This window comes from Coturnix japonica, chromosome 1, assembly GCF_001577835.2.
Source record: "Coturnix japonica isolate 7356 chromosome 1, Coturnix japonica 2.1, whole genome shotgun sequence".
Taxonomy (NCBI): domain Eukaryota; kingdom Metazoa; phylum Chordata; class Aves; order Galliformes; family Phasianidae; genus Coturnix; species Coturnix japonica.
The window spans coordinates 75,799,419-75,825,814 of NC_029516.1; the positions used below are offsets into that span (position 1 = coordinate 75,799,419).

At 40.5% G+C, this 26,396-nt stretch overlaps 2 protein-coding genes across 4 annotated transcripts in view; one reads left to right on the plus strand and one right to left on the minus strand.

The window, feature by feature from the left end:
- The window catches only part of CMSS1 (cms1 ribosomal small subunit homolog), a 208,215-nt gene that overhangs the window by 20,480 nt on the left and 161,339 nt on the right, over positions 1-26,396 (minus strand). The window contains exon 1 of one of the 3 annotated variants that reach the window (XM_015876859.2): positions 6,357-6,504. The exons of the other annotated variants lie outside the window; for them this stretch is intronic. Within the exon in view, the coding sequence (XP_015732345.1) occupies positions 6,357-6,453 (97 nt within the window). The 5' untranslated portion in view covers positions 6,454-6,504. Of the gene's footprint in view, positions 1-6,356; positions 6,505-26,396 lie in introns of those variants that run through there. 3 annotated transcript variants of the gene reach the window in all.
- The window catches only part of FILIP1L (filamin A interacting protein 1 like), a 178,407-nt gene continuing 158,704 nt past the window's right edge, over positions 6,694-26,396 (plus strand). The window contains exon 1 of the mRNA XM_015876727.2: positions 6,694-6,853. The gene's annotated coding sequence lies outside the window, so the exon portion shown is untranslated. The remainder of the gene's footprint in view (positions 6,854-26,396) is intronic.

Here is a 26,396-nt window from a genome sequence, read left to right on the forward strand (position 1 = left end):
ATAGCTCCACAGCCTTCAGGTCCTGGCTATACATCCAAGCAGGCTGTATATAGACAATAAAAATGAAGAACACCCAGGAGATCAGAACTAGTCCTCCTCTTTGTCCTTGCTCATTCCCACTTGAGACTCAAGCACCATTTCTAAATATAAGCACCTCACTGAACTGAACTGCTGAGCCAGCTCTTTCTTAACCTATTCACTCCACACTGGAAATAAATGAGAGTAGCATTAAACAACCTATGGAAAAATGTCTGGGATCTTTAGGCATTCCTTTTTAAAACCCACTTGGCATGTTCTGAAAGGCAAACGGGGGCAGCCTACGTTTTAAATAACCTCTTCTCTTTCTCATAACTAAAAGATACACTGCTGGTAATAGCAATCTAAAACTGGACAAATGGTTTCCATGATATGAAATAGCCTGACAAACAATGTACCACCTGTTCACTGCCCATCTGAGTTATGGGCTGCACTTTGTGATGCAACGTCCTCCTCCACTATCAGCTGGAAACAAAAGAAGAGGAAACCAATGTCCAGCCCCAAACTCAACAAAACAACCACAAAAGTGGCTCCAGTTTGTGTATCTTCCTGCGGAACTTGAATATTTTACTTCACACAACGGTAGGATTTTTTGTCTGTTTCATTGACAGTCACTGACGTCCTACCTGAGGTGGTAGCAAGCTTCAGTCTGTGATAGTCTGTGACACTGTGACAACTCCTGTGTGACAGAAGGGTTTTGTTCTAGACATTCAAGTCCCACAGGCCAGACCATGCCATTCTTACTCACGTTAAGCAGTTACCTTGAAATCAGTGAGGTTATCCACAAAATAAATCATAACTCAATGCGAATGGAAGTAGAGGTATCCAGCTCACAGATTTCAAACATGCCCACATAAGAAGCACTGCTTGCCCAGCTCTGAGGTATGAAGCTACCCGGGAGACTCTTCCATATCCAAAAAGAAGGAAGGACAAATGCTTCATTAATAATCGGTTGACACAAAGGCAGAACCTAATTGATTAATACAATATTGACTTTCATCTCTCCTGTGCAAACAAGCGGGCAGGCACTCCTGGAACACACTGCTGAAGGGGCAATGCTATTCAGCTCAGCAATCTCTTGCATCTGCTTTCCTGCGATGGGCAGGCATTATGAAACCACAAGGTCATCAAAGTATAAATGATTGTGTAATGCTCTCGATATAAATAAAAAGGTGAAGAGCTCTGGAATTCATGTTTCTCATTCATGCTATCCATCAGCACTACTGCACATGCTAACTGGCTTCCCAGTCATTAGGTAGTTATATTTTACCTTGAACCATGCTGAGATGGAAAAAAACATTAACACTTAACGCCCCCTTGCCATGAACAGACTTCCTCATTTATGATAATGATCACAATATTTAAATTGATTCAGTGTAAGGATTTTTAAATCCTTACAAATTCAATACATGTACCTATGTCTCAGTGCATCAGTGGGTATACTGAATGTATATGTACACGTGCATTAATGCAGAAGCACGTAGACAAATGTATACATGTACATAAAGAGGCACTTACACATTTTGATAATTTAATAGATTCCCTTTAAATATCTACTTTATTAACAATCATCTGCGCAAAAATGCATATTTGTGTTGTCCTTTACTCCACTATTTTAAAAGCAGAGAAAGCTTTAATGATACAGGAGGTAACAATACATGCTTTTATGAGAATGTAATTTTGCTCATATTCGCTAGCACATACAGTTTATACTTGGTATCTCATCATTACTGACACTTTCACCTTCCACAATGCCATTCTGCTAGTATGAAGTGGTGAATACAGGAGTTAAAGTGACCACAAATATAAATAACTCGTTCTTTTAAGGACTAAGTTTAACTTACTGGAAAAAATCTATGTATATATTATTTTGCTTATCTACCTAAAGACACCTGAGAGAATACTTTCTATTAGTTTGAGATGTTTCTTTTTTTAAACCTGGAAGCTCAGTGAGGTCAGACATTTCTTTGGCATCCAGAAGACCTCCAGCGAAACAAGGCACTATAGGAAAAGTTCACTTCAAGCCTTCAAGTTACACTTATCTCTACCCTAGAATTTGGAGGGAAACTGCATCTATGAGGGAGACTCCTTCAATTTTTATTTGAAGTATCTGGCACTGTCCACAGCCAGAGATGGATTCTGGGCTACAAGAGCCCACATGTCTAAACTGCTACAGAATTTCCTGCATTCTCCCTTTTGCTCCCACCAGTGTTATATATCAACGCTAATCCAGAATTGCATATAGAAAAACAAAGCTTGTATATAATTTATTTTTACAAACTTCATTCCTCCCCCCTTTTACCACCTTTGACTTCCTTCCTCCTCTGACTGCTCTAAAATTGCCTTATATCTAAAACTAAACTTAAAGTAGGACCCATGTTTTCATTTTCTAACAAAACATCAAGAATGTTGCAGAAATAGGTTTTGTATTTGCTATGCTCTCTTTCTAGTTTCAAGCATGCTGCAGGAAAACATGTCCTTGACATTCCTCTGTAGGTGAGCATGGTTCATTCAATTTGGGCATGCTATGACAAAATAATTTCAGGTTGCTTTGCAGGTTATGTTTTTATTTATTGGTCAATCAAACAGCACTGTTGTGCTGACCACCACAGCTGGCCTGAAAGCGACAATGACAGTATCTAAACAGATCACTCCAGAGTCATCACACAAGGCTGAGGGAACACAAAGCTCAGGTGGTCCCAGTCACCACATCCACCAACACCTAAAGAAACAGGTGAAGTTTTTCAATGAAAGAACTGACAGGGGGATGGTCACATAAGAAAAAGGGTTTGACATTTTGAATATTTTGAAATATTCAAAATATTGCTTCTTCTATGACAAAAGGAGAGGGATGAGGAGATGGTTATCAAGCCAATTAGTTAAAAAGCGATGAAGTTCAGGTGCAGGTGTCTAGCAGTTGGATACCATCATTTTGACAGCTTTTACCACCCACTGCAACAGAGAACAAAGTTATCTCAGCCCAACACGGAGGCAGACTCCATGATAACCAGACATGATGTCATTACCCCAAAGCAGCCCCCGTCCCCCAAGGTCTAAGCACTGTATTCCCCTTCTGTCTGAATGAACTCTTCCTCTACAACAGGCCTGATACAGCACAACAGTAAGTCCTCACACTTGTGAGCCGACCTTGAAATGCAGACTTGGCCTGCTAATGCACTTTAAAACAAGTGTATTTTACAGTGCATTTGTGAAGCACACATAAGGGCATACAATGTGCAACAGAGCAGGAAGAGACATGGTACTAAAGAAGACTGAAAAGGACTTCATTAGGCCTGTGTCAAAGTAGAACTTACTGTGAACTGTCTGCAGGACTAGTATGTATAATCTTAAAAATAGTGACAATAGCTGGTATTATAAAGACAACACGTTCACGTGTGTAAACACTATCCCTGGTCAACTGAGAAATCTACCACAGATAAACTACAGGAGAAGACATTCAGCTGGGGCTTCTCTTTCTCACACTGAAAGAGGGGAGTCATTTAGCACACAGAAGCAATCCCCTGTCAGACTGTGCCAAGAAAAGTCTCCCACAGGTTATTTCTCCCTTTACCTAATTTTTAACACTTTCACATTCAAAACTGGTACTTCCTAGATGGTTTTTGACTTTCTGACTCTCAGTGAATCAAAATACAAAATGAAGGGCATGTCTGGGGTCAAGGTCAGAGGAAATCCTGTTGCATACAAGTAAGCACAGAAGAAGAATCTACCTCATATGACCAAGGCTAGGCTTAGTTTGCAATACAACTACAATCCAGCCTATTCATAATTTGACCTTCTCATTATCACATATTGCCTTATAAAACAGAAACGCATTCAAAAAACAGAAAGAAACTGGTCAAGTTTAGAAGTAGTAGGTCACCTTTACTCCGGTAAAAGCTACTTACACTCCCACACGATGTGGGCTGAATATGACATCCCATTCCTATCTTACACAAGAAATCATGTCACCACTGAGGTAAGGAGGGAGGACTTCACATTCATTTTCAGTCACATTAGTTTTAAAACCCATGGTAGATGAAGGGCAAACCATAAGATTTCACATGTGAGGAAAGTGACAGACTGACTGTTTGCCATCCAACTTAATTTCTTCACGACTGGCCTGTCAAACAAGCACCTGGAGCCTGAAGATACAGAAACACATCAGCACAGAGTGCACAGCACGTCTGCTGTCTGCTCTAGTACCCCAAAGCCAATGACACCAAGAGCAAAGGCTCAGATGGCATCTGTAAGTCACTGCAGCCTCCTCATTACTCTTACTTCTGTTCTTCCAAAACTACCCTTCTGAGAATCTCTTTAAATCTCCATTTCAGCTTAAAAACATGATCTTAGAGTGACGGGAAGCAGGAGATGATTTTGCTTAGCTTGTTTAGAATTAGCATGGCTTTTGGGTTGTTTAGAATTTTACTGGATCAATGTTACTAAATAACTAAATACTTAACCTTGTAAAAAGGACTTCTCTTGACAGATGCCAGGCCTTGTACACCTTACAGGCACTTTAGAAACAAGTCAAAAGATGCCAGCAATGCTGAGCAACATTAAGATTTCTATCTAACAGTAGAGTTCTATCTAACTTTAAAAATCTGGGAAATAGGGGAAAAAAGGCATCAGAACACAGTTGATCATATTATACATTGTGATTCACACATTTTTCCTTGCAAAACATCCCATGGGATCTTTGAACAACTACAAATGCCTTGGAATTCGGGTTTAATCAATTAAAGAATCAATTGACAAGTATTCCTTACAGAATGTATGATTGTTAGAAGGAGAATCCCAAAAATGTGGTTTGAAGCAGCTGTCAATCCTAACAGAGGCATATGAAGAAACAGATATAAAAGCCATTCTAAAAGAAAGCCACAACTTCTCCGGAAAAAAACAAACCCAACCATCATCCTTCGTTAGTTTTAATATTTTCTCCTAGAAACATTTGTTGCTGTTAATTGTAAGGAAATAGGTAAATTGGGAGCAAATCTAGGGAGCAAAACTTGGGAGAAATCCATAAAACTACTTCAACGGTAGGTGCTAGCCTCGATCTGACCATGATTAAGTTTTGTCCAGGAATGCAGTGCAGCCCAGATGTGATGTCTCCCTTAGTACTGCGGGAGACTCATATTTCCTACTGTCTTCTCACTGTCTTGGGAAGCAGCTGTGGCTTCACAGCTGTAGTTCTTGTTGTGAAGGTAACACACAGAGTCTGGCTGACTCCGTGGACTTTAAGCTGATAGATCATGATAAAATTACATACCAAAACTTGCCAAAAACAGTAGGCTTCCATAAAAAATATATAGCACATGTTGTAAAAACTTAACTGCACATATTACATTATTTTTCATATATTCACGTTGATATTTTACTGATCACTGATCTCACTGATGCCTTTTTGGCTCATACATGTTTTGCAGATATATAACCCTATGGTATAAGGTTATCACAGACCTGACATTTCCCCAGGTTTTCTCTGAACATTAAAAACAGCGTGTACGTATAAAATGTAGCACATACTTAGCTATGTGTCACTAGCACAAAATATATGTCATTACAGAATAGTACTCCAAACAAGCTTTTATCCCAATGTAAGTCCACTACAAGGTGTAAAAGAAAGCATTTTTAGTTGTTCAGATTTCTGCATCCTTTCTATATTCAGAGGTCTCCATGTGATATTGCAACATCAAGTCCATTCGAAAGAGCATCACATTAACTCATATAAAATTAAACTTTCCTTCAAGTTAAGAACAAAATACCCTGAACAAGTTGCCACATAAAGTGGCAGACTCACTGCAGATGAAACCATCTGTTAAGATCCAAGGCCCAGTGGCTATATTTCTAAACCTCTTATTCTCCTGCTTCCTCCTTTGCATGTCCTAAATGTTTCTCAGCCGTTTGGTGTCAGATACTGCAATTTTACATTGCCCTTTCAAGCTACCCTGGCATCTCTAATTTATATAGTACTGGAATACACATTTGTGGATTTAAATAACATCTTCCCAAAAATCTCACTGTAAGTGCAAGCGAGAGAAAACATCTTCTAACAGACAGAAACCTCTTTCATATGAATGAAGATTAATGGAATATAAAAGAGAAGTACTATCCACTTTGCTGAATTAACATTTTTCAAAGGAGGAAAGGCGACAGGCTATTCATCTCTGCCCATACTCACTATTCAAGACTAGAAATTACAATGCAGTTTCTCATCTGTAAAAGTCTTTTGTGAACTAGCATGCAGCACACGTGTCCAAATGGTCAAATAAAGCGCATTACAACTCGATCAGTTGCAACTGCCATAAAAATAGAGCTCATACCTATATTCATGTACTGCAAGCAGATGGCTGATTGCCTTTCTGTCCTCTCACACTGCAGCCCTGTTCGTTTAGATCCTCTCTTTGTAGAAAGAGGCATGCTGTGAGGTCAGTTTTCTGACAAGGTCATCTGCCTTCAGTGCATGAAGAGAACTACACGGAAAGTGGGCTGGGCTATATTTAGAGTTTGGTCCAACTCCGCGCCAAGGTCCCCCCGCTGTCTCTCCCATGCAGCACTGTCTCAGGTTTATTCCTGTAGAGTCTCAGCCCACAGAATATACGAAGGGAGAAAAACCATTCAGAGCTACTACCTACCGGAGCTGGGTTTTTGCAGTTCAGTAGAACAAGTGGATCAGGAGCTCAGAAGAGAATTCCTTGAATCTCTTGCTCTCTTATTATTTAGAGCCTTCTTTTCTTTATTCAAGTGGATTTTCCCTTTTCAAGTGAATAAGCAGAGTGAACTGCCTGGTATACAGCAGAAGTAAGCCTCCAGAGCTGAGGTAAGCTTGCTTTATTTTTGTACTGTCACTGTAATTAGAAAACAACTGAGGATGACTTGGACCAAATATGCTTTCTCTGCTAGACTAGTTCTGCACGTCAACCTTTTTTTTTTTTTTTTTTTTTTTTCCGGGGGGTGGGGGAAGGGGGAGATAATAAACATCTCAATTTCATAACACCATTTTTCATTATCACTGTTTAAAGGAAATGAGAAAAGAGGATATTAGCACGTGCAACAGAATATATAGTATGATTTTACCCATTTCATTTAAAAAGTACGTAGTCAAGCAAGCAGACTATATAATTCTGAAACTAACAGAGGAGATAACTGCCTACATGCATGATAATTCTATATGCAAGTGTGCATTCAGATGTGTTGATTGATGTTTCATATGCCTAATTTTGTACAATACGAGCATATATGGCTTCAATCTATGATCGCAAATACAGGGCTTTAGGCAAATAGCACAGTTTAAAAAATAATGTATAGATGAACACATGCTCAAATTCCTTCACAAACCCAAAGAAGTTGCCCAACTTCAGCCCTACTACAGACAAGACTGAAGATCACGTTCTATTTAGTCTCCTTTTCACAGAATACTTTAAATGAGTGCTGCATTGCTTCTCCTTTTAAAAGCATATATGGCTAAACAGCTTTCCTTAGCACTGTTTTAAACCGTTGTGACACTCAAATGAAAGCAAAAAAAACAACCCAAAACAACAACAATCCCAGCCACCAGGAAAGAATACAACACAGCATGCTTGACTGTAGGGAGATCCTAACACATTTCAGGTCATATGGACACCATGATTCAGTGGTGTGTAGTCTCCTCATGTTGGACTGTTGTTACATAAAGACAGTCTGGAGCCATGGTGCACTCCAGCAATCACACACACACATCCACACACAAAACCACCATAGAGTCCTTCAAGGCAAACACACAGGAATGGTGAAGAAACAAGGCTGAAAGGTCCACTGGACCAACAGGTCCAAACAAAGGCACCATCGCACCAAAAAGCTTTTTGTTACAAAAGCACCATGCAGAAATCTCAGAAGAAACACCTGAAGAGGCAGATGGGTTCCACACCAACAGTAAGAAAATGGCAAAAGGAGCCACAGAGTCACTTGAGAGTTCACCTAAATCATAACTGAATGTATTCCTGCACTTAGGTCAGTCTTCTTTCATTAAAATAACTGCTTATTATACATGTCTTACATCAGGCTGAATAAGTAAAAGCTCACATCACTGCAAAAATATCACCTGCTGAAGAAACACCTAACTCTGGTTACTCTCAACTCTGTATAGGACCATAGGACATTCCTGCACTTCTGATTTTTATTTGGTAATTTATGCTCAGTATCAGCATTAAGTTTATTTGGATGTTATTATAAAGACTATCTATTTTGCATAAATTTCCTTCTAGACTCTTTAGCATACAATAATTAGGGGAACACATCAAGGAATTGAGTTGAACTGTGTGGCATGTGACAGTCCAGACTCATCCAGAAGGTTTCCATTGCAAGAATTTGAAGAGGAGGCTCTTACACGTGGACCATAGATGCAGTGTGAATGCATTCATGAAGCTCATCAGTAATCGAGAGGCTTCATAGTATAAAAGCAATGAGTGCTAAGATTGGTAAAAGTCTTCAGTAATAAGCTGTCATCTCTGACAGAAAAGAGAGGAAGCAAATGCAGCTTTATAAATTTCTAAACAGTCAGTTTTTTCTGAAGTTGTTGCTTAATTGAATCCATTTAAGTTTTACAACAATCTGCGGCACCCGTTCTCTGTTTTTGTGTGAGAAAACGTTATTTTCCTGTCACACAAACTGTTGGATGATTTGTTTGCATGTGGATGACAAGGTGAGAGCAATGGAAAATGGTAATATCATTGTCATGATAAATATGAGTCAGACATTAGTGGAAGAAGTAGGAAAGGAGTCCACCTGAGTGAGCAAGATTCATTGTTCTACTGTGGACAAACTTCAATCTGCCTCTAATCTCCTTCATGTTGGGACCAATCCCACCCTATAGCATCCTCCTCTTCCTCATCTTTCCCCTCCATTGGAAAGCAAGTCTGAAACCCTTTGTTTCTACTTATGAAGCAAAGGCCTCAGATGGGGCTGATACTCACTGTGGGTGGGAGGGCATCGCCACAACCTCCTGCTTATAGTTGTGGAGGAGGAGGTCTGGCTCGTGATATACACTACCAGCTGACCAGGCAAAGCTCCAAGGCAACAGTTGTGGACTGCTGGTACTGGTGCTGTTACCCTCTGCTGACAGGTGTACCCTGAACCTGAGCCAGGCGGGTAAATCCAAACAGTGCCAGGGATGCGAGAAATTCCCTGTAGATCCCTACTACTGTAATACTTACAAGCCTGCTTTGGCGGCTTCCTTCTGGCGCAACCAAACAGCAAATGGTTCTGGGATTTTCCTCCTTCCCCCCTGTCCCTTGGCCAAACCACAGTGACAGAAGCAAGCTGGGGTTGGGAGGGAAGTCTTAAGTGTTTCTCAGCTCATCCTGAAAAAAATACCTTAAGCCAGTGGGCAGAGAGACCCTGCCAGATACTGCAGCCTACCTGGCACACAGCTCCAGAGTTGGACACCGGGACTTGAGCCCACCTCTATCCACTGCCATCACTGCATAGTTGGTGCTGCAGCCAACATCTAGACAGGGTTACCTCAAAGAGTATGGAATAGACAGCAAGAAGGGTGAAGGTGACACCTAGAGCGACAGTCCAAGATACGTGGGTACAGTTCTCTGGGCATATGCCTGTGTGAGGAGAGGATACTGTGTTTGATGGGCAAATGAATTGCTACAGCTGCAGAAGGAGCTGCACCTCAACACCTGCAGACAAATTCTCTTTCAAAACCTCTCATAAATACTCTCATGACTCCTGAGGTGTCATGGCTCCCAAATTGTGGTGACTGTATCAGTCTAGGAAGAGAGAGGCAGAGGAGGATGTCTCAATATGTGCTTTACAGGAAAGAGATAATTATGTGCAGGAAAAAAAAAAAAAATAACAAAGCTGGTGTGAAGCAAATTGTTAATTAAATAATTCCAGCTGTTGTGCTGACGAGTGTTTTCCCAAGGTTGACTGGTAACAGGGAAGGGGGGAAAAAGTCAAAGTCAATAGCCCCAGTCTTTGTCTCACTTGCTTTCACAAGGCTCCCCCCAAGTACAAGAAGGGAGTGGGGGGGAAAACAACACTAAAACCCCTCTATGGGTCCCTGACTCTATTTCTCTCTCTTTGAGAGAGAGGGGGAAGGTGCAGGAATGGCCAGAGCAGACCTTCATGGGTGCAGCTAAGGACACAGCAGATGCAGCTAATTTTCCTCTGATCATGCCTGCATCTTTCCCGCAGTCACAGAAATATACATGCATATACATAACACAGCTGTGCAAAGACAGATGATGAAGCTGTATGAGGTGGAGACCCACTTCCTGCCCATTAAGAGCAAAACATATTATGGTGGGCTAAAATGAAGCACCTCTTTCAAAAAATGTAGTTATTTTATATGAAATCCCGGTTTGGCTAGACGAAATGAAGAGCAACTATGACAATTTTACTTAGAAGCAGCAATGAGATTGAAAATAAGCAACTGGAAGCAGTTCACCTGCAATATCATGAAAGGGTGCAGTGGTATGAGAGAACATACACCCAGGAATGTTTGTCTCTACTTGAAAATATGCTTTCAAGAGTATGTAAAAATTAAGGATGTGCAGCTGGTTACCTGCATGGGTTATTTTTTCATTTTCATAGAGTAGTCCCCAGCTCCCAGCTTACTGACAGTACAGAAGTAAACCGAAAACAGAGGGCTCCATTGGGGTGCACATTTGTACAGGTGTAGTGTAGGCACATGGCACACTGATCAGAAAGATCTCTGCAGGGAGCTTGTGAGGATCTGGGAACCTAACAAAACACAGCAAAAGCTGTGCTTTAATAGAGCAGTCTCTCTAAGAATATTGTCTGCGTGCCTTTCTGCTGCTCTGTGACATCTGACAAGGAAAAGGATTATAAGCAATACTAGACGGTACCATTGCACTCCATTTTAACATGAATATCATTAAGTTTAAAACAAGTTGCAGTAAAAATTCCACCTACACAGCGTGGCACAGTCACACAGGAAGAGATGGTTCAAACTGGTACTACATTAAAATCTCTAACACAAATATCTAATCATCCATTACATAATACTGAATTCTTTCAGCCTCAGAAAATTTACAGTGATCTCTGCTGGGGCTCCAAAGTCAAAGAAAGAAATACAACACTGAATTCTTTTGTCTCAAAAATCATAGAGTGAAAATGCATACACACAGCTGCAGAGCTGTAAATTGTATTTTTACATAAAATAAAACTTGGACTAAACATAGTTCTATTAAAATAAATCCTTGGAGGTCAACTTCACCCCCACCCCACTCCCCTTTTTTTCCCACTCACAAGCAGCTCTTTAGTGAACCAGTCTTTTCTTCAAGCATTCTCTTTAAACATGATATCAGCATCCAATTTCTAGAGATCATAGAATCACAGAATTGCTCAGGTTGGAAAAGACCTTAAAGATCATCAAGTCCAACCACAACCTAACCATAGTACCCTAACTCGAACAACTCTCTGCTAAATCCTGTCCCTGAGCACCACATCCAAATGGTTTTTAAACACATGCAGGGATGGTGACTCAACCACCTCCCTGGGGAGCCTATTCCAGTGCTTAACAACCCTTTTTATGTAAAGAAGTTTTTCCTGATTTCCAACCTAAACTTGCCCTTGCACAACTTGAGGCCATTTCCCCTCGTCCTGTCACCTGTCACCAGTGAGAAGAGATGAACCCCACTCTTGTGTAAGCACCTTTCAGGTATTGGAAGAGAACAATAAGGTCTCCCCTCAGCCTCCTCTTCCCCAGAATAAGCAGCCCCAGTTCCTTCAGTTGCTCCTTACTGAGCATAATCTTCAAGCCCTTCACAAGCCTTGTTGCCCTTCTTTGGACCTGCTACAGCACCTCAATGTCCTTCCTGTACTGAGGTGCCCAAAACTGAACAGAATATCCATTATTAAAAATATTAGTATTTACAACATGGTTGTAGTAGACAGTTTTTTTAATGCTGCATAAGAACACAGAACAGGATGAAAAGAATTTAAGATAATCCCCAATAAACAATAGATGTTTTAAATACTCCCTCTAGGGGGACAACATAATTATGCACAAAATGCAGTCAAAATCAGGCATTTCATACAAGTCTTGAGTGTCTTGAAGAATATACACTTAAACAAAACAAGCAACAAACTTCTTCCTGTTGCTACATTTTACTCTGTTGATATAATGGTTAGAGATGTCATCTAATACAAACTGATGCAACTCATGGTATGTCCACTCCTACAGTAGGAACCAAAGGAGTGAGAAGACAACAAAAGGAAATCCCACTTGAGAAGAAAATGAGATTAGCTTGATAAAATACAAGAAAAAGGAAGAATTGAAATCACATCAAGATTTGTACTTCTTAGTGCTCAGTGCTGTTTTGCCATGCTTCTCCTTCAGTCCAGCCAACAAGCTGCACATTCCCCACTGTAAATCCATGTAACATCCAGCCCCAGCCCACATAGGAGCTGAGGCAGCTCACTCCATGTTGGAGTTTCTTGATACAGACAAGCAGACATCAAAAGACAGAAATAGCATGACCTCTCTTACCCCTTGTGCAACAGGGAACTTGAGACTCTTGAAGAGGGGAAACAGAGCATTCACTCCCCCTCACGCCAACTTTCATCTGACCTTCAGCTGTCTGTGGAGGACAAGGTGTGGGCTAATTATAGGTTTCTTGATTCTTCCCCTCACGTGGGCAGAGCATCTTAGGAATCTCACAGATCTTTAAAAGCAGAGGTTGTTTTCCATTTTAAACCATTCTGCTACACCACAAGCATGTAAGACGGGACCCCCATTCAGCTTGCCTCCCACCAGTGAAACAACAAAAGAAAGAAATGCCAGGTTTGATGAAGAAAGGCAAAGTATTGAGTGACTACTGAATAAGTTACTTCTTTATTGTATTCTCCCATGACATGGCATTTAAGAAGAGCTGTTCATGCTGAAGACATTTTTACTGTAAATAATGCAAAACAACAGTGCAAGGTCAGCAGTTTCCTATTTTACAATTGTTCAGGACATACTGCATCCATTAGTTAATACGCTGTGTTTTCTTCACATTTTGAGTACACACAACACGTGGTCAGAGGAGTCCTAGATGATTTATTTGGATAGAAGACAGGTGCATGTAAATGCATTGTTAAGAAGTTGCAGAGTCAGCATTTCTAGATCTGATTGTAATTGCTTAGCATTTACAATTTAGCTGGCACTTCTTCCATCTCAATTCATCTTACTGACATAAATGACAGTGGGGTATTCTGGAGCTTCAATAACACAGTTAAAGTGCTGTGGGATCCTTGAAGAAAATGCTATAGTATAGTAAAATAATTGTTGTTTGATATACTTCAGAGAGCAGCCATCATAAAAGTATAAATAATTACTTTTTAACGTTTTAGAGAATACAAACCACTTGCATTCAGATCACTAGGATGAAAAACAAACATGAGGTTTCCTCTGTCCAAAAGACAAGGCTCAAAAGAATCCTTTTTAATTTGAAATTACAGTTCTCTGGTCTCTGTATTGATAGCCACATTCAAAGGTTTCTTTGTCATAGCTGTTTTTCACAGGCTTCTGGAAGAATGCCCTGACATGAAACAAAGGAATGATAAAGGTTATCCGTATCTAACGGGTTTCACTACTGAATCCAGCTCAAAGAAAAACTGATGACAGATTATGTAAAACAGGGGTCAGAATATATTTGGTGTGGGAGAGACAGAAGCAGTGCTTTATCTAGGCCTTGAAGGTCTCAGCTCTGGTGATAGACTCTTAAGGCAAATTTCCTCCAGTATCCTATAGGAATTCACATGCTATGAATCCCTCATTCTAGACCTTGCTGGAAAGCATAGTCTTCCTCCTACTTGATTTACTGCAAAATTACTGATAAGGAAACCATCCTGTAGCAGAACACTACCCCCAGTGCAACAGAGCACAACAGAGATGAGATAGGCACTGCAACTGCAGAGGAGAGATCAGCGTCCTAGTTCAAGCCACTGCTACAGAAAACAGAAACCGTGTAATAATCCAAGTCTGACAACACAAAAAGCAGAACAGCCTTCAAATCAGATATGTTGTGTTTCATTGCTTGTCTTTAGCAGCAGATGTTATGTTCATATACAATTCGTATTATCAAAGACTGGCATAGCAAGAAAAAAGCCCAAATCTGTCACGATAATTTAATCCTTTTGTTTATTTTTTTCTGACTGATCACTTACCTCAGCAATGGTCACTTTTGGAAGGCTGCACCAGGACAGTAATGAAGGTTAAGTTCCAGGGAACAATTGTGATTATAAAGGGAGGTTTCAGCTGACTACACTTTAATTATTGGAGTAGCACAACACTGAATTCCCAGGTACCCCCTTTCACCCCACAGACTAACATGACTTGGCTTAGCGCATATTCTAATCTTGCTCTAATAAATTACTAAACAGTATTTCCAAATCTCAGAGGTAATCCAATTCTTCTTTATTTTTATTATGGAGGCTTCCAACAGGTACTTCAACTAAACATAACTAAAACGGCGTGCTTCTGAAATGCCAAAAATAGGCTCAGAAAACAAATTCCTCAAGTCTTGTAATATTAAAAAGCACCAAGAATTTTCTAAATATAAAATAAAAAGTGATTTTTTGTCGACAAAACATTTTCAATAGTTATCCAGAAAGGCAAGCGGCAGTAACATTTAGTTAAAATGTTCAGCAGAGGTGAAGAAAAATAATACTAGGTATCATTTGCTACTGGAGAAGTGCATAAATCATCAGTGACAACAGAGAAGCAGGATGTTCAGAGTTTAACAAACAGGGCAGTGCCTACATTATCTGTGTGACCTACGCCTAAATGACCCAAAGCTTAAGAACTGACAAAACACATTCAGTCTGAGAAACATGTGGCAAATAAAGAACTGGATCTCCAAATAAGCAAGTTGCATACTGATACATCACAAGACTCAGCGGGAACAATGTGATTTATATCTTTGGATTCACAAAGCACTGAAATTTTCCTCTGCATTCTCCTCTGTGTCCTAAATTCACCAGTATTTTGCTACCGTGTGGAAACAAGAACAGCAAATTATCCAGAACTACTCTGAGACACTGCATTCCCTACCTCTAGCACAGTGAGACCTGAACAGGTGGCTGTGTGCTGTACTGACCTACAGCAACAGCAGTAGAAACTGGATCTTCCTCCAAGATGGTTATTAAAAAAAGAGTAAAAGTTCCAAACTAGGGAAAAACATGAAGGGCTGGAGTAGAAATAGACTTGTTCCCAGCAGTGCCTCAACCTGCTGAGGGGTGTTGAGCCCCTAAATGCTGCATCACTTGGGCAAATGCAGCCCAACTCTGACCAAGATCTTTTGAGAAGGTGCTGTAATTGCGGCTCTTCCCTGAAAAAGACTGGGGCAAGACAGCTTCATGTTGTTTCTTACTCCCCTGTATCCATAGAACAACCATAAAAAGCCAAACCAAAATAAGATAAAACATCAATTTAGATTAGTTTCCAAAGGTGAAATAGTTCTGCATAGAGTGGAACACAGTGTGGAGTGTCAATTTCTGCACAGATTTGCAAGCCCACACTGAGAGACCAACGGAGCACTTAGTTGAGGTTTCAGAAGAGCTCAAGTGATGCATATCATACCTGCTGCGTACACTAACACTCAGCACTGTTCAGATCACAAGGAACGGAACAGACATTATTCATCTCCCTGCCTCAGGTTAAGCACTTGGAGAGGGAAATTCCAGGGGCACATGAAACACCAGCGCTCCCACTTTGCAGCCTTGAGGGATCTAGAATTTCCCTCCTAATTCTCTGTTCTTGACTCTGTCTTTTAACTGCTTCCAAAGATGAACACAGGTAAACAATGCAGAAGGCTTTACCTGAGGCTGACTTTAGTAGCTGCTTCAGAAGAGCATGCTTGGGCTGAAGGGAGTCCTAAAGAGCTGGAGCCTACAGAGCCTTATCACTCCCACAGCTCTGAGCCCCACTGGCTGCTAACCAACCTCCTCAACAATATCAAGAGCTGTTAATGTCCCAGCACCTTTCTACATGGCAGCAATTAAGAAAGCGAAGATAAGCAAGCATTGCTTTTACCACAGGAATGTTGTGTTGCTAGAAAACACAACATCTAGAAACCAGGTATCTATCTAGAAGCAGATATCTATAGATATCTATCTAGAAAATTAGGCATATATTCTCTTCCTTAAACTCTTCATGCATGTATTTGGAGTGGAGAATGTGCTTTGGAAAAGACTGAATCACATCTGAATGAATCCACCAAGCAATACTTGCAGGGCTGAAGGGGAAGTGGAAGTGCAAGAGTCTTCAGACTGCCTCCATGCAGCAGTGCCTCCTGCAGTGACACTGGAAAAAAGCCATCCAGACATTCCAGTCATTTTTTATGGTGAAGAAGAATACAGAAAAGTACAGGGCACCAAGACGGAAAACATCTCAGTCAAAGCTTGGATTTTTTTTTGACAGGACTGGAGAGTTTCTGTCCTTTTTTAACACTGCATAAGGAAGGAAGAAACTTTGAAGAGGGAAATTACTTTTTACATCCAGCATTTAGATGAAGATTGTGGCTTCATCACCAGCATGGGCAGGACAGTAATGCATGAGGTGCACGAGAGGAAGACCCAGATTCTCCAACCTGTGCTCAACACAGGAAGCCTCCAACAGGTCAAACATTTTTCACCTCTAAATTCAAGATGGGAAGTAGAAGTAACTGCAAAAGATTTTCATTCCAATAACAGCTTCTTTTCTGGTTTGTTAGTCAGGACTGCTGCTGGCATGTACTTCAGGAAGCTCAAAGTATCCTTGTACTGTCTGCTGCTTTCAACACACTCAACTACAAGGTGCAAGCAACTTGCCTTCAGAACCCAACAGGAGTCGATCTGAGACTGTCTCAGATGGTTCATCTCATTCCTACCAGAAGGCTCAAGGCAGGCAGCTGCTCCTCCTCACTAGGAGTGCCTTCCATGGCATCCCAGCAGATTAGGCTCCATTCCCCATGAACCTATACATTATTAATCTTATCTGAAGCAGACAGTGCTGACGCCCAGCTTCCTCAGTGTCTGGAAGAATATCAGCTGTCTCAAACTCAGCCCAAGTAAACGGAGAGAATGTGTGCGAGTATCACAAGATATTTCTTAAAACTTCAGAGGATTCAGAATTGTCTCCCGCTTTCTTTTCCTATGCACTACCAAAGCAACTGCCTGCGATTCATATCCAGTTCTGTTGTCACTGCATCTACAGGTGCAAAACACTCCCTTTTGTATTTATATCTGTCCCATTTCCCATCAGACAAAGACCTGACCCCAACCTGGTCATCCTCTTGATTTTCAGGATGCAAGACCGTCTTTATCAGATCAACAGCAGAATATTATGCAGGTGGTAGAAAACATAACATTACACCTCCCAAAGCCTATAAATGGAACTGTAAAGAAAACTACACAACATAATTCCTTAGTTTCTATTCCTTAGTTATCCTTCAGTGGATTGGTTCCAAGACTTGGTAACTTCCATGGTCAGGGCTTCTTTTTTTTTTGGTCGGTTGGTTTTTGTTCATTTGTTTGTATGGGCCTTGGAGCGTTATAACCAATACATACCACATGGCTCCCAGCATCATGAGTACAGATTTCAAATTCCACTGAAAGAAAACCAACCTAAGGAAGAACTTTTTACAATGAACTTAAGAAATGGCCCATAATAGGTACTGGATAACACTTGTACTCATTCGTGGTCATAAACAACTGGACAGCAAATGACCCCCCCAAGACCAGGGAAAAAAACAAACAATCTTTAGTAACTTACAGACCTTTCAAAGCCTCTGACAATCTCACAGAAGGCTGAAGAGCTATGTAGACATTGGATTGACTGATGCAATTGTCATGGTTTTATGGTCATCAGTACACCACATCATAACATCATGTAGCAGTACTGGGAATTAAAGTGTTAATGCCCCAACAAACTACATGATGCTATGATGTGGAACACTGATAACCATAAAGCCATGACAGCAATACAAATACATGGCTTAGCATGCAGATTAAACACTTCAAAAATCAAAGAACACTAAGCTCTGTAGCTAATTCTGCACTATGAACTTGTTTCTTGGCCCCATCTTTAAATTTCAGGATTCAGTCCCAGCAGTGACACCAAGACACATATGCACACCCCATCCTCCCAAAGAAGGCAGAGATTTCAGTGGTGACAGCATTATAAGCGAGAGATATTTTAAAACAGAAATCCTCCACTATAAGGTCAAATGATTTCCAGTTTTCAATCCCCTAAACCAGGGACCAAGGCTTTCGTAGTAAGCGAGGAAGTGTTCTACAATTTGAAATGCTTCAGGCAAGCTGATGAAAGATAAGTAAGATCTGAATGGCTAACATGCAGTCATTTTACTGCAGGAATCAACACACCGTGTTCACATCTAATGAAAACACATTATTCAGTATTATGGAAAAAATACTAATTCTACTCACTGTTTCCCACAGGTTTATAGCACTAATATATCCAGATTTCTGTCATTAACTGCTAGAATTAATGACTGACTACCAGTATGAGTGCTGTAGGTGGTGATTAAAGCAACAGAAATGCCCCCATAATACAGATGTTATAGCCTTTGTGTGGGGAGGCACTGTGTGGTAAATGAATATTAACTTCAAAGGTATAGCTCATTTTACACGGCTGGCCTCTCCTATGAAAGCTGAATTTGAAGTGCGTCAGTGTAACATGCTCACAAGATTATTATTATTATTTTTAATTGATAATTATAGTGAAGCACTATATCTGAATAGTATTATCTTCACCCCTCCCATAATTAAAATAAAAAAAAAAAATGACATCATTATTTTCTAAAGCTCATTGTTGGCAATGCAAGTCAACTGTTCTCTCAGGTACTGTTTAGAAAGCAAGATTAGTAGGCCAATCCATTTGTCTCCCCAGACACACTTTTTACATTGCCATTTTTACCACATAACTTCAGACATTCAAATAAAAACTGTCTTGAATCTATGCTTGCTTCAAAGCTGTTTTACAGTCTCTTTGTACTTCATGATGCAAGTAGGCTGATGGTTTCATAGCATGAAGTCCACGGGTTAATTCTAGTATAAAGTACTTGAAAAAAATAAAGATTTTAAAGTAGAATGATAAAAAATATTACACTTCCACACTCAAATTTTACAAGGCCAAACTACTCAACCCCAAGATAAACCTACTCATTTATATTTACCTGGCAAGTACATGCAATTTTGCTTGACTGGAGCTGACATTATCCTGTTTATCACAGTAGCAAAGCAAGACTAGATAAACACATATAACATACTTGTTTAGCTAAAGCCTGAAGGCTTCCCCACAGCCCTACCTGGGTCTGACCCTCAGAGTCTTCTCTATATGTCCTTAAGACACATCCACTAAGCTTTCATCACAAGGTAATGACTAGAAATTTACTCCACTACCTGGTTTCCAATTGTCCACCAGTATTACCAGTCTGATGTCTTGCATACTAGTGTACACAGTTGGAGACAAGATCTGCTCATATATGCAGGAAAAGGAATTCAAGTATACAGCAAATGGAGAGAGTTTGATTTTAATTACACTGGACACAGCATTTGTCCAAGTAAAAGCTCAAGGGGAATACGCTTAAAAAGACAAAAAAAAACCCACAACAACAGAAAAATTGGAACACTGAAAGAAAATCATGGTCACGACTTTCATGGCAGAAATGCTGATAAAAAGACTTGAGAATTGCTGCCAAAGCTATTGTCATCCTGAATTTGTATTGGCTGTTCAGACACTGGTCACAAGACTTAAGAATAAAATAACATTTAGTTTTGTATAGAACTGTTACTACACGTAAAACTAGACAAGTTGTTTGCTTTTATTTTTTGTTTTGTTTTGGTTTTTTTTTGTTGCTTTGTTTTGTTAAAACCAACCAACATTCAGCACATGTTTGGTAGAATACATATCTTTCAGGAGTCTTTTAATCAACCAGAGCAATTTGTAAACCCATTTCAAAAATAAATATTTAGAGGTCATGTAAGCAATGAACTCAAAGAATGGCTTGGATCCAGGCATTGTGTAGCCTGAATGATGTGATCCTCCAGACATCCTTTTGCCCATGCAGTGCCATCATTTTTTAATTTTTATTTTTAGATGTGACCAAAATTAAGCAGAGACATGTGAGGAACTGAGGGCTGTGAAATGAGACAGAGTAATGCAGGAGTGGTCAAATCCCACTACTCAAACATGACCTAGAAGAAAGGAAGGAACGACCCTATTGGTGTATGGGAAACTGTAGATCACAGCCTGAAGCTGTGATTGACCACCTGAGGCAAGCAATGAGCCAGCTGCAGGAGCACAGGTGAAGGTAAATCAGCTGTGCTACTGGAAGGGGTGAAGCCTTGCCTTTGAGAGACAATCTTCCATCTCAGCCTACACAACAACTCTTTATGAAATACTCTCTGTACTGCATTTCAACAAGAGCGGAAGGGATTCCTTTTGTCTTTGAAGGCCAGGCAGTCAGCCTTCCCCTACCTATCCAACAACTGCTGCAGATCTCTGCACCAATGTACAGCAATATACTTCCTTGTGCTACTCTACTAAATTAGCCACAGCTGCTTCTGAAGCAAATCTCTCCTCAGCTGTGTGCTTCAGAAAAATGAACTGGAAAAGTCTACTTCATAGGCTCCGTGTCTGACACAAAAACTGCATGACACCATGAAGTCAAACACAAAGGCCCCTTGGGATTTTTCTGAAGCACTACTGTCACATCTTGATTTTCAAATTTCAGCCGCTCAGTTGAAAGGATGTTTAAAACTAACATTTCTGGGGACAAAGAAAATCTTGTTTCATTCTTCTCTCATTACTGAAGTGCGGTTGAACTTTTCTATTCTCAGAACAGCCAAAAATAAATAAATGCTGTATATGTAGGGAAATTTCAGCCTCCAAAGTGTAATTTTTCACAAGAACTTTGGAGCAGCTGAAGATGTGGGAAAGGACACTATCACTTACTCTCAGCTAGAGCAGTTGCTAACAGGAGCATATGGGTCTCTTTCAAGTTCATTTACACAAAAGGTTAGCCTGTCAGTAAACAGCAGAATAATTTATCACCAACCCACACACCTCTCTTGTTAAAACTGCCAGACACTTGAATATTGCCCACAAAAGCAGACCCCAGCTTGAGGTGAACGTCACCTCAGGCCCTGCTGTAGTTGTGAGCTGTTTCAGTCTCTGAGCTGTAGCATCCTAGGAAAGGGACAGGGACCACTGTGCTGGAGTTCAGCCCATCTCTGAGAAATGCCACCATGCACCTCCATGCCTGGCTTTTGTGTGCTTTCTCAGGCCTAGTTGAAATGTTCATTTGGCATTCCAGTTCATCTATTCAAATGGAAAGCATTAAAACCTTAGTACTTCAGTTTGGGTTTAAGGTTGAGATTGAGAAATCTCATAAAATCCAGGACACTCAAGCTGTAGCTTAATGCTGCAAATTGCAGCTCTTCTCCCAGCGCCTTCCATAGTTCTCATAAAACAAACAAACAAAAACAACTAAGAAACGTATTAGAAAGGAACTGCTATACAAGTAGAGTGAGTTTTCAGAGGATGTCCATAATCTACCATAAGCAGGTATGCCAGAGCACAGGATGGTTCATTTATTTATTATTTATTCCTTTCTCTCCTCTAAGAAATCCTCCCCAGCACTAGAAGAGGACATAGCAAGATGATGGATGGCAAACAAATTTGCTAATACAATGAGTAACTTTATAAAAGCAGGCATTGTATTTTCTAAGTCAAGAAGAAAAAAAGCTTGTGAAAAGGTGTGGCAAGAGATTATATTTGTTCCTAAGCTAGCTCCCCTCCTCCCCCCCCCTTTTTTTTTTTCCATTTTCCAAACACTTTGCATCTACATGCTTTCAAAACACAGAAAAAACATACCTTCTGAAAAGATAGGTAGCCTGTTTTCTCAAGGTCTGTATATGTGATTTCATCACCCAGCATTGACTGTGGCTGTTCAAGGAAAGTAAGAAAGGAGCAGGCTGACCTCAACAATACCCCTACCTCTTAGTTGTCCTTTGCAGCCCCAATGAACCAGTCCGGCAATGCCCCATAACTTGTGCTGTTTACCACTAACCTTGCTCCTTTTAATTCAAAGCAGTTGCAGAGTAAACACTCACCTGGCAAATCTGCAGACTCTTGTGGGAAGCAGGCAGTGACCTCTTCAGCCAGCTTAAGCACTGCAGAAGGACCATGCTTAAACAAACCTTATCATGAAACAGAAAACTTTCCAACTGGCATAATAATGAAAGGGCAGCCTATTTCCCACCAGAAGTTTTCTGTATGAGGCCGTACTTAGTACTAAAGGATGTATTACTCTTCCAGGCTGGAAGAGCAGTGACAAAACCACTGAATGCATGCTTCTTTGTGCCTTGAGGAGTTCCGACTCAGCCATCCATATGTCAGGTCTCCCTCCAGAGCAGCACTCTTTAACCAGGTATTTAACAGCACAGAAAGCACGTGGGATATAGACAGCATGAAACAAAGGCACATTGTTGTGCTGTGCAGAAGATCTCAGTGGCAAGCAGGAGCTGAGACTTGCCACACTTTCTTTTTAACCTTTAACCTCCAAGAAACTGAAGAGACAGTATGACAGGAGAGTTGCAGACTCCATCCAAAGCTTTCCACATACCTCACTTGCATCATGTCTGGGTACCCAATACCACTGCCCTTTCTCCACCCCCATATATCTTCTCTTCTTCCCCCTGGTGACACTTTGAACATTGTTTTTCACAACAACTAATTACCAACATTGATATAATTCTTGCATTACTCTTTTTTTGTTTTTTTTTTTTTTTTTTTTTTTGAGGATTTTTGTTTTTTTTTTTTCTCTCTAAACAGTCTCTTGCCAGCAATAGAAGATGTCAACTTTGCCAAAAAGCAAACCAGCTATTATCAGTGTAAGCGATAGCACTAAAAATATCTGTGTACTCCAACCCTCCATGACTCAATCTCTATAAATACTTTAATGGGATTTATTCAATTTATTTTCTAGTTTCCCAGGTGATGACATGACAGACCTTCAACTTGGTCTTGCATAATCAGCATAGGAGAGGTCAGTGAATTGGCAATAACAATCTGTTTGCGAGCCAGCAATAGCAAGAGGGAGTTTTAGATACTTGATAATGCACTAACACAAATATATACTTCCCTCCTCATAGACTTAAGAATTTAAAAAAAAAAAAAGAGTTTTAGGAACAGATCACCACTTCACACCACAAGCTCCTAGACTGATCTGGTTACTCAGTCTGAACGACTTGCATTCATTTCCAACTAGCCTGCAAGAAGGAAAATATCTGGCGTGCCAGGTTTACAGAATGGACCATGTAACAACAGCTCCAAAACCTGTAATAGGCAATCAGAAAAAAGACCTCAGTTTAATATTTTTGCCCTGTACTTCATTTGCAATTGCAATCCTAAAGTGGATAGCCATTTCTCTGTTTAGGATTTCTGGATGAATAGAAATAGGTTGCTCTGAAAATAATGCCTTCTTATTTCCATGGAAACTACAGCAGCTAAAAAGAGAACACTAACACTGTTTGACAGAGATAATACTCAGTGATAAAACGCTATTTTTTCAATGCAGCTGCTACTATTAGCTGTACATTTTTACCAGTGATGAACAGGCTTCATGCCATGCCTGACAAAATCCACACATCTCCCCAGTATTAGCAAGAATTGGAAAAGGCTGGACTAGGGCATAGAGAAATGCATGGACTACAACTTCTTTTTTCTCTAGTTATCCTCCTCTATTCATGTATTCCTGCATAGTAATGTGGGAATCCCAAGTGGGCTGCTCAACAGAACACTTCAGCTTTTGCTTGCCAGGACAACTAGGTTAGGTCACCAGAATGCAGGAATCTATGTAGGAAAAATATATATAGCAGTAAAGGATATTTAAAACATTCATTTCAACCCAGGCTAGTGTTCCCTGCTCAGTAACACCTTGCATGACTGCTCCTGTCAGTGAGGCAATGTGAGGTGATATTACAGGCCCACTCTTCGGAAATACTCTAACATCCCTTGATATTAAGCAAGCCTGCCCATCAGCCACCTTGTTCTGCTTGCACACAAACCCACAGCAAGTAACCCGAGGAGACATTAGCAACTCAACACTCACTGTAGTTTCATGTTGTGGTCAGGCCAAGGGGCAGAAGCACTTAACCACAACCTTGAAACGTGCTAGGCGCACTAAACCCTCATTGATATTCCATCTCAGCTCCCATCATGTATCAGCACAGACAGCGATGGATTTTGGCTTAAAGAGCCGAGTCTACTGTGCTTGTACTTCTCTGGGGCAGTGATCATTTTTTACCTAATGATGTTGCCTGCAACCTGCCAGCCTCCTCTGAACAGGGCCTCGTCAGAGCTAACATGGAGCCGGGCCGCCGCCGTCATGGCTGCCTGAGAGTTTTGGACGCTCCCATCAGGGAAAAATGCCTCAGGAGTTGATGTCATTTACACATTACCTGACTCTGATGAGCAAACTTGCCAGCGGCCAAGCACAACATAACAGTGCCACTTTAAAAGAAGTGTTCGGGACATGTTTTTCATTACCACAGTCAGCCCAAACACTCCACAGTCTCCATCTTATCCCACTGTGCAACAGACGTTAACAAGCTGAAGGGACAGGAACACGTGGGTGATGAAATCATTCCACTAGCGGTGTGGACTACACAAAAAACTTTGTGGGAACGTCAAGTTAGATATTTTCCGTACCCTGGAATCCTTTTTCACGGCACAATAGACTTTCTGATCCCTTTTAAAAATTAACTATTGTGCTTAAGCTTCCCAGGGCTTCTTCTTTTTTTTCTTTTCTTTCTGAAGTAGAACTTCAGAAGTACAGAAGAACAAAAGAAGCCGACAGCTTTTCCATTATTACTCCTCTCCTAAAGAACAATTTTCCTCATGTCTTCTGATTGTCTCCCCTTGTATCTTACATATTCTAAAGTATCTGACAGCATAAACAGCTTAATTCATCAGAGCTTTGGTCGTATCGACCACAAAGAACTTAGAGCATTACATACTGATGTTGTAGGACTATAGCACCAGCTATGTATTATAGCACCTGCTCAGAAGAAATGCTGCGTTCTTGAATGCTCAAAACTGAACAGCATCACATTTTTCACATCTCCAGTGGGTGAGGGGAATGAAAAACAAGCTCAAGGACCTCAGGTCCAGGGTGAAGTGAGGCCCCCTAAGCAGCGTGGCATAGCAACATTTGCAGCCAAGATGGCAAAAAAGAATAAATCATTTGACTTCTCCATCCAGAAAAGCCAGGCACTTTGAGAAGTACCCCTTGAATTTACAGCTGGCTTAACAGAGGGAGTCAGCTCCTCTCCTCAGCCAACTAGATTAGCAATAGAAGTCTTTTAACCACTTCATTTAAAAGCAAAGCTTTGGAGGGATGACTGTTCCTGTTGGGCATGCCAATAAGCTAGTACATCTGCCAGCACTGAAGGATATGATTATCTCAACTCAAGACATCGCTCAGTTTCATTTCTAAAAGAAGCTCAGTAATTCCAACCGGTATTCAAAAGTTGTCAGTAGCAATAAAAAGTTATTCAAGTGGGGAAAAATAAAGGGAGCACAAACATGGGGATTAGCTAGAAAATAAGTAGGTTTTCTTTACTGTTACTATTTTTACATGCAAATGGAGTTAGAACACATTCTCTTAGTGACAATGTAATTTAAGTAGTCTACTATTCAGTATTATGTCAAATCAACATATTGCAAAACCTTAACCTCCATCTCAGTTCACTCTCCTGTCCTACCTCCAGTATGTTTTAAAATAAACACTATATTTAATTCCTGAGCTTTTAAAACAGATAACATAAATGCTATCGCATTCAACTCTAGAGAATCGTACGGCATTTATGAACTGTCTAAGGAATCTCCTAACGGGATAATATTTAAGACTTTAGTCCCCAAAGCAACATTTCTCAAATGACCTCAATCCTAAAAAGTTACCTAAGTTGCATCAAAGCTGTTCAGACATGTTGTTGCTGGCATCAGCTCAAGTTCTTTTAAAATACAGTTGAGATGTACAACAGAGAACAGTGAAGTCAGCACATGTGAAGGATTTTTAGAAGGTGCCTGTAAGAAAAAGCAAGGTAGAACTTGCGTGTTAATGGGAGTCTCCTCTTCATTTGCAACTTGCTCAGCCATTATGCTCTTTCAAGTACTGCGTCTCTTACCCTCTAGCTGTGTTAAGATGCTACTGATTGAGGACTGAGATACACGTTACTACACAACCTGCCAGAGGTGTTTGGAAGATCCTCATCAAAGAAAGAAATTCCTCACCGTTATTACAGAGTGTAAAAAGCTACCAAATGCTCCAGAGCAGGATGACTGCCCCTCTGGAATGCCA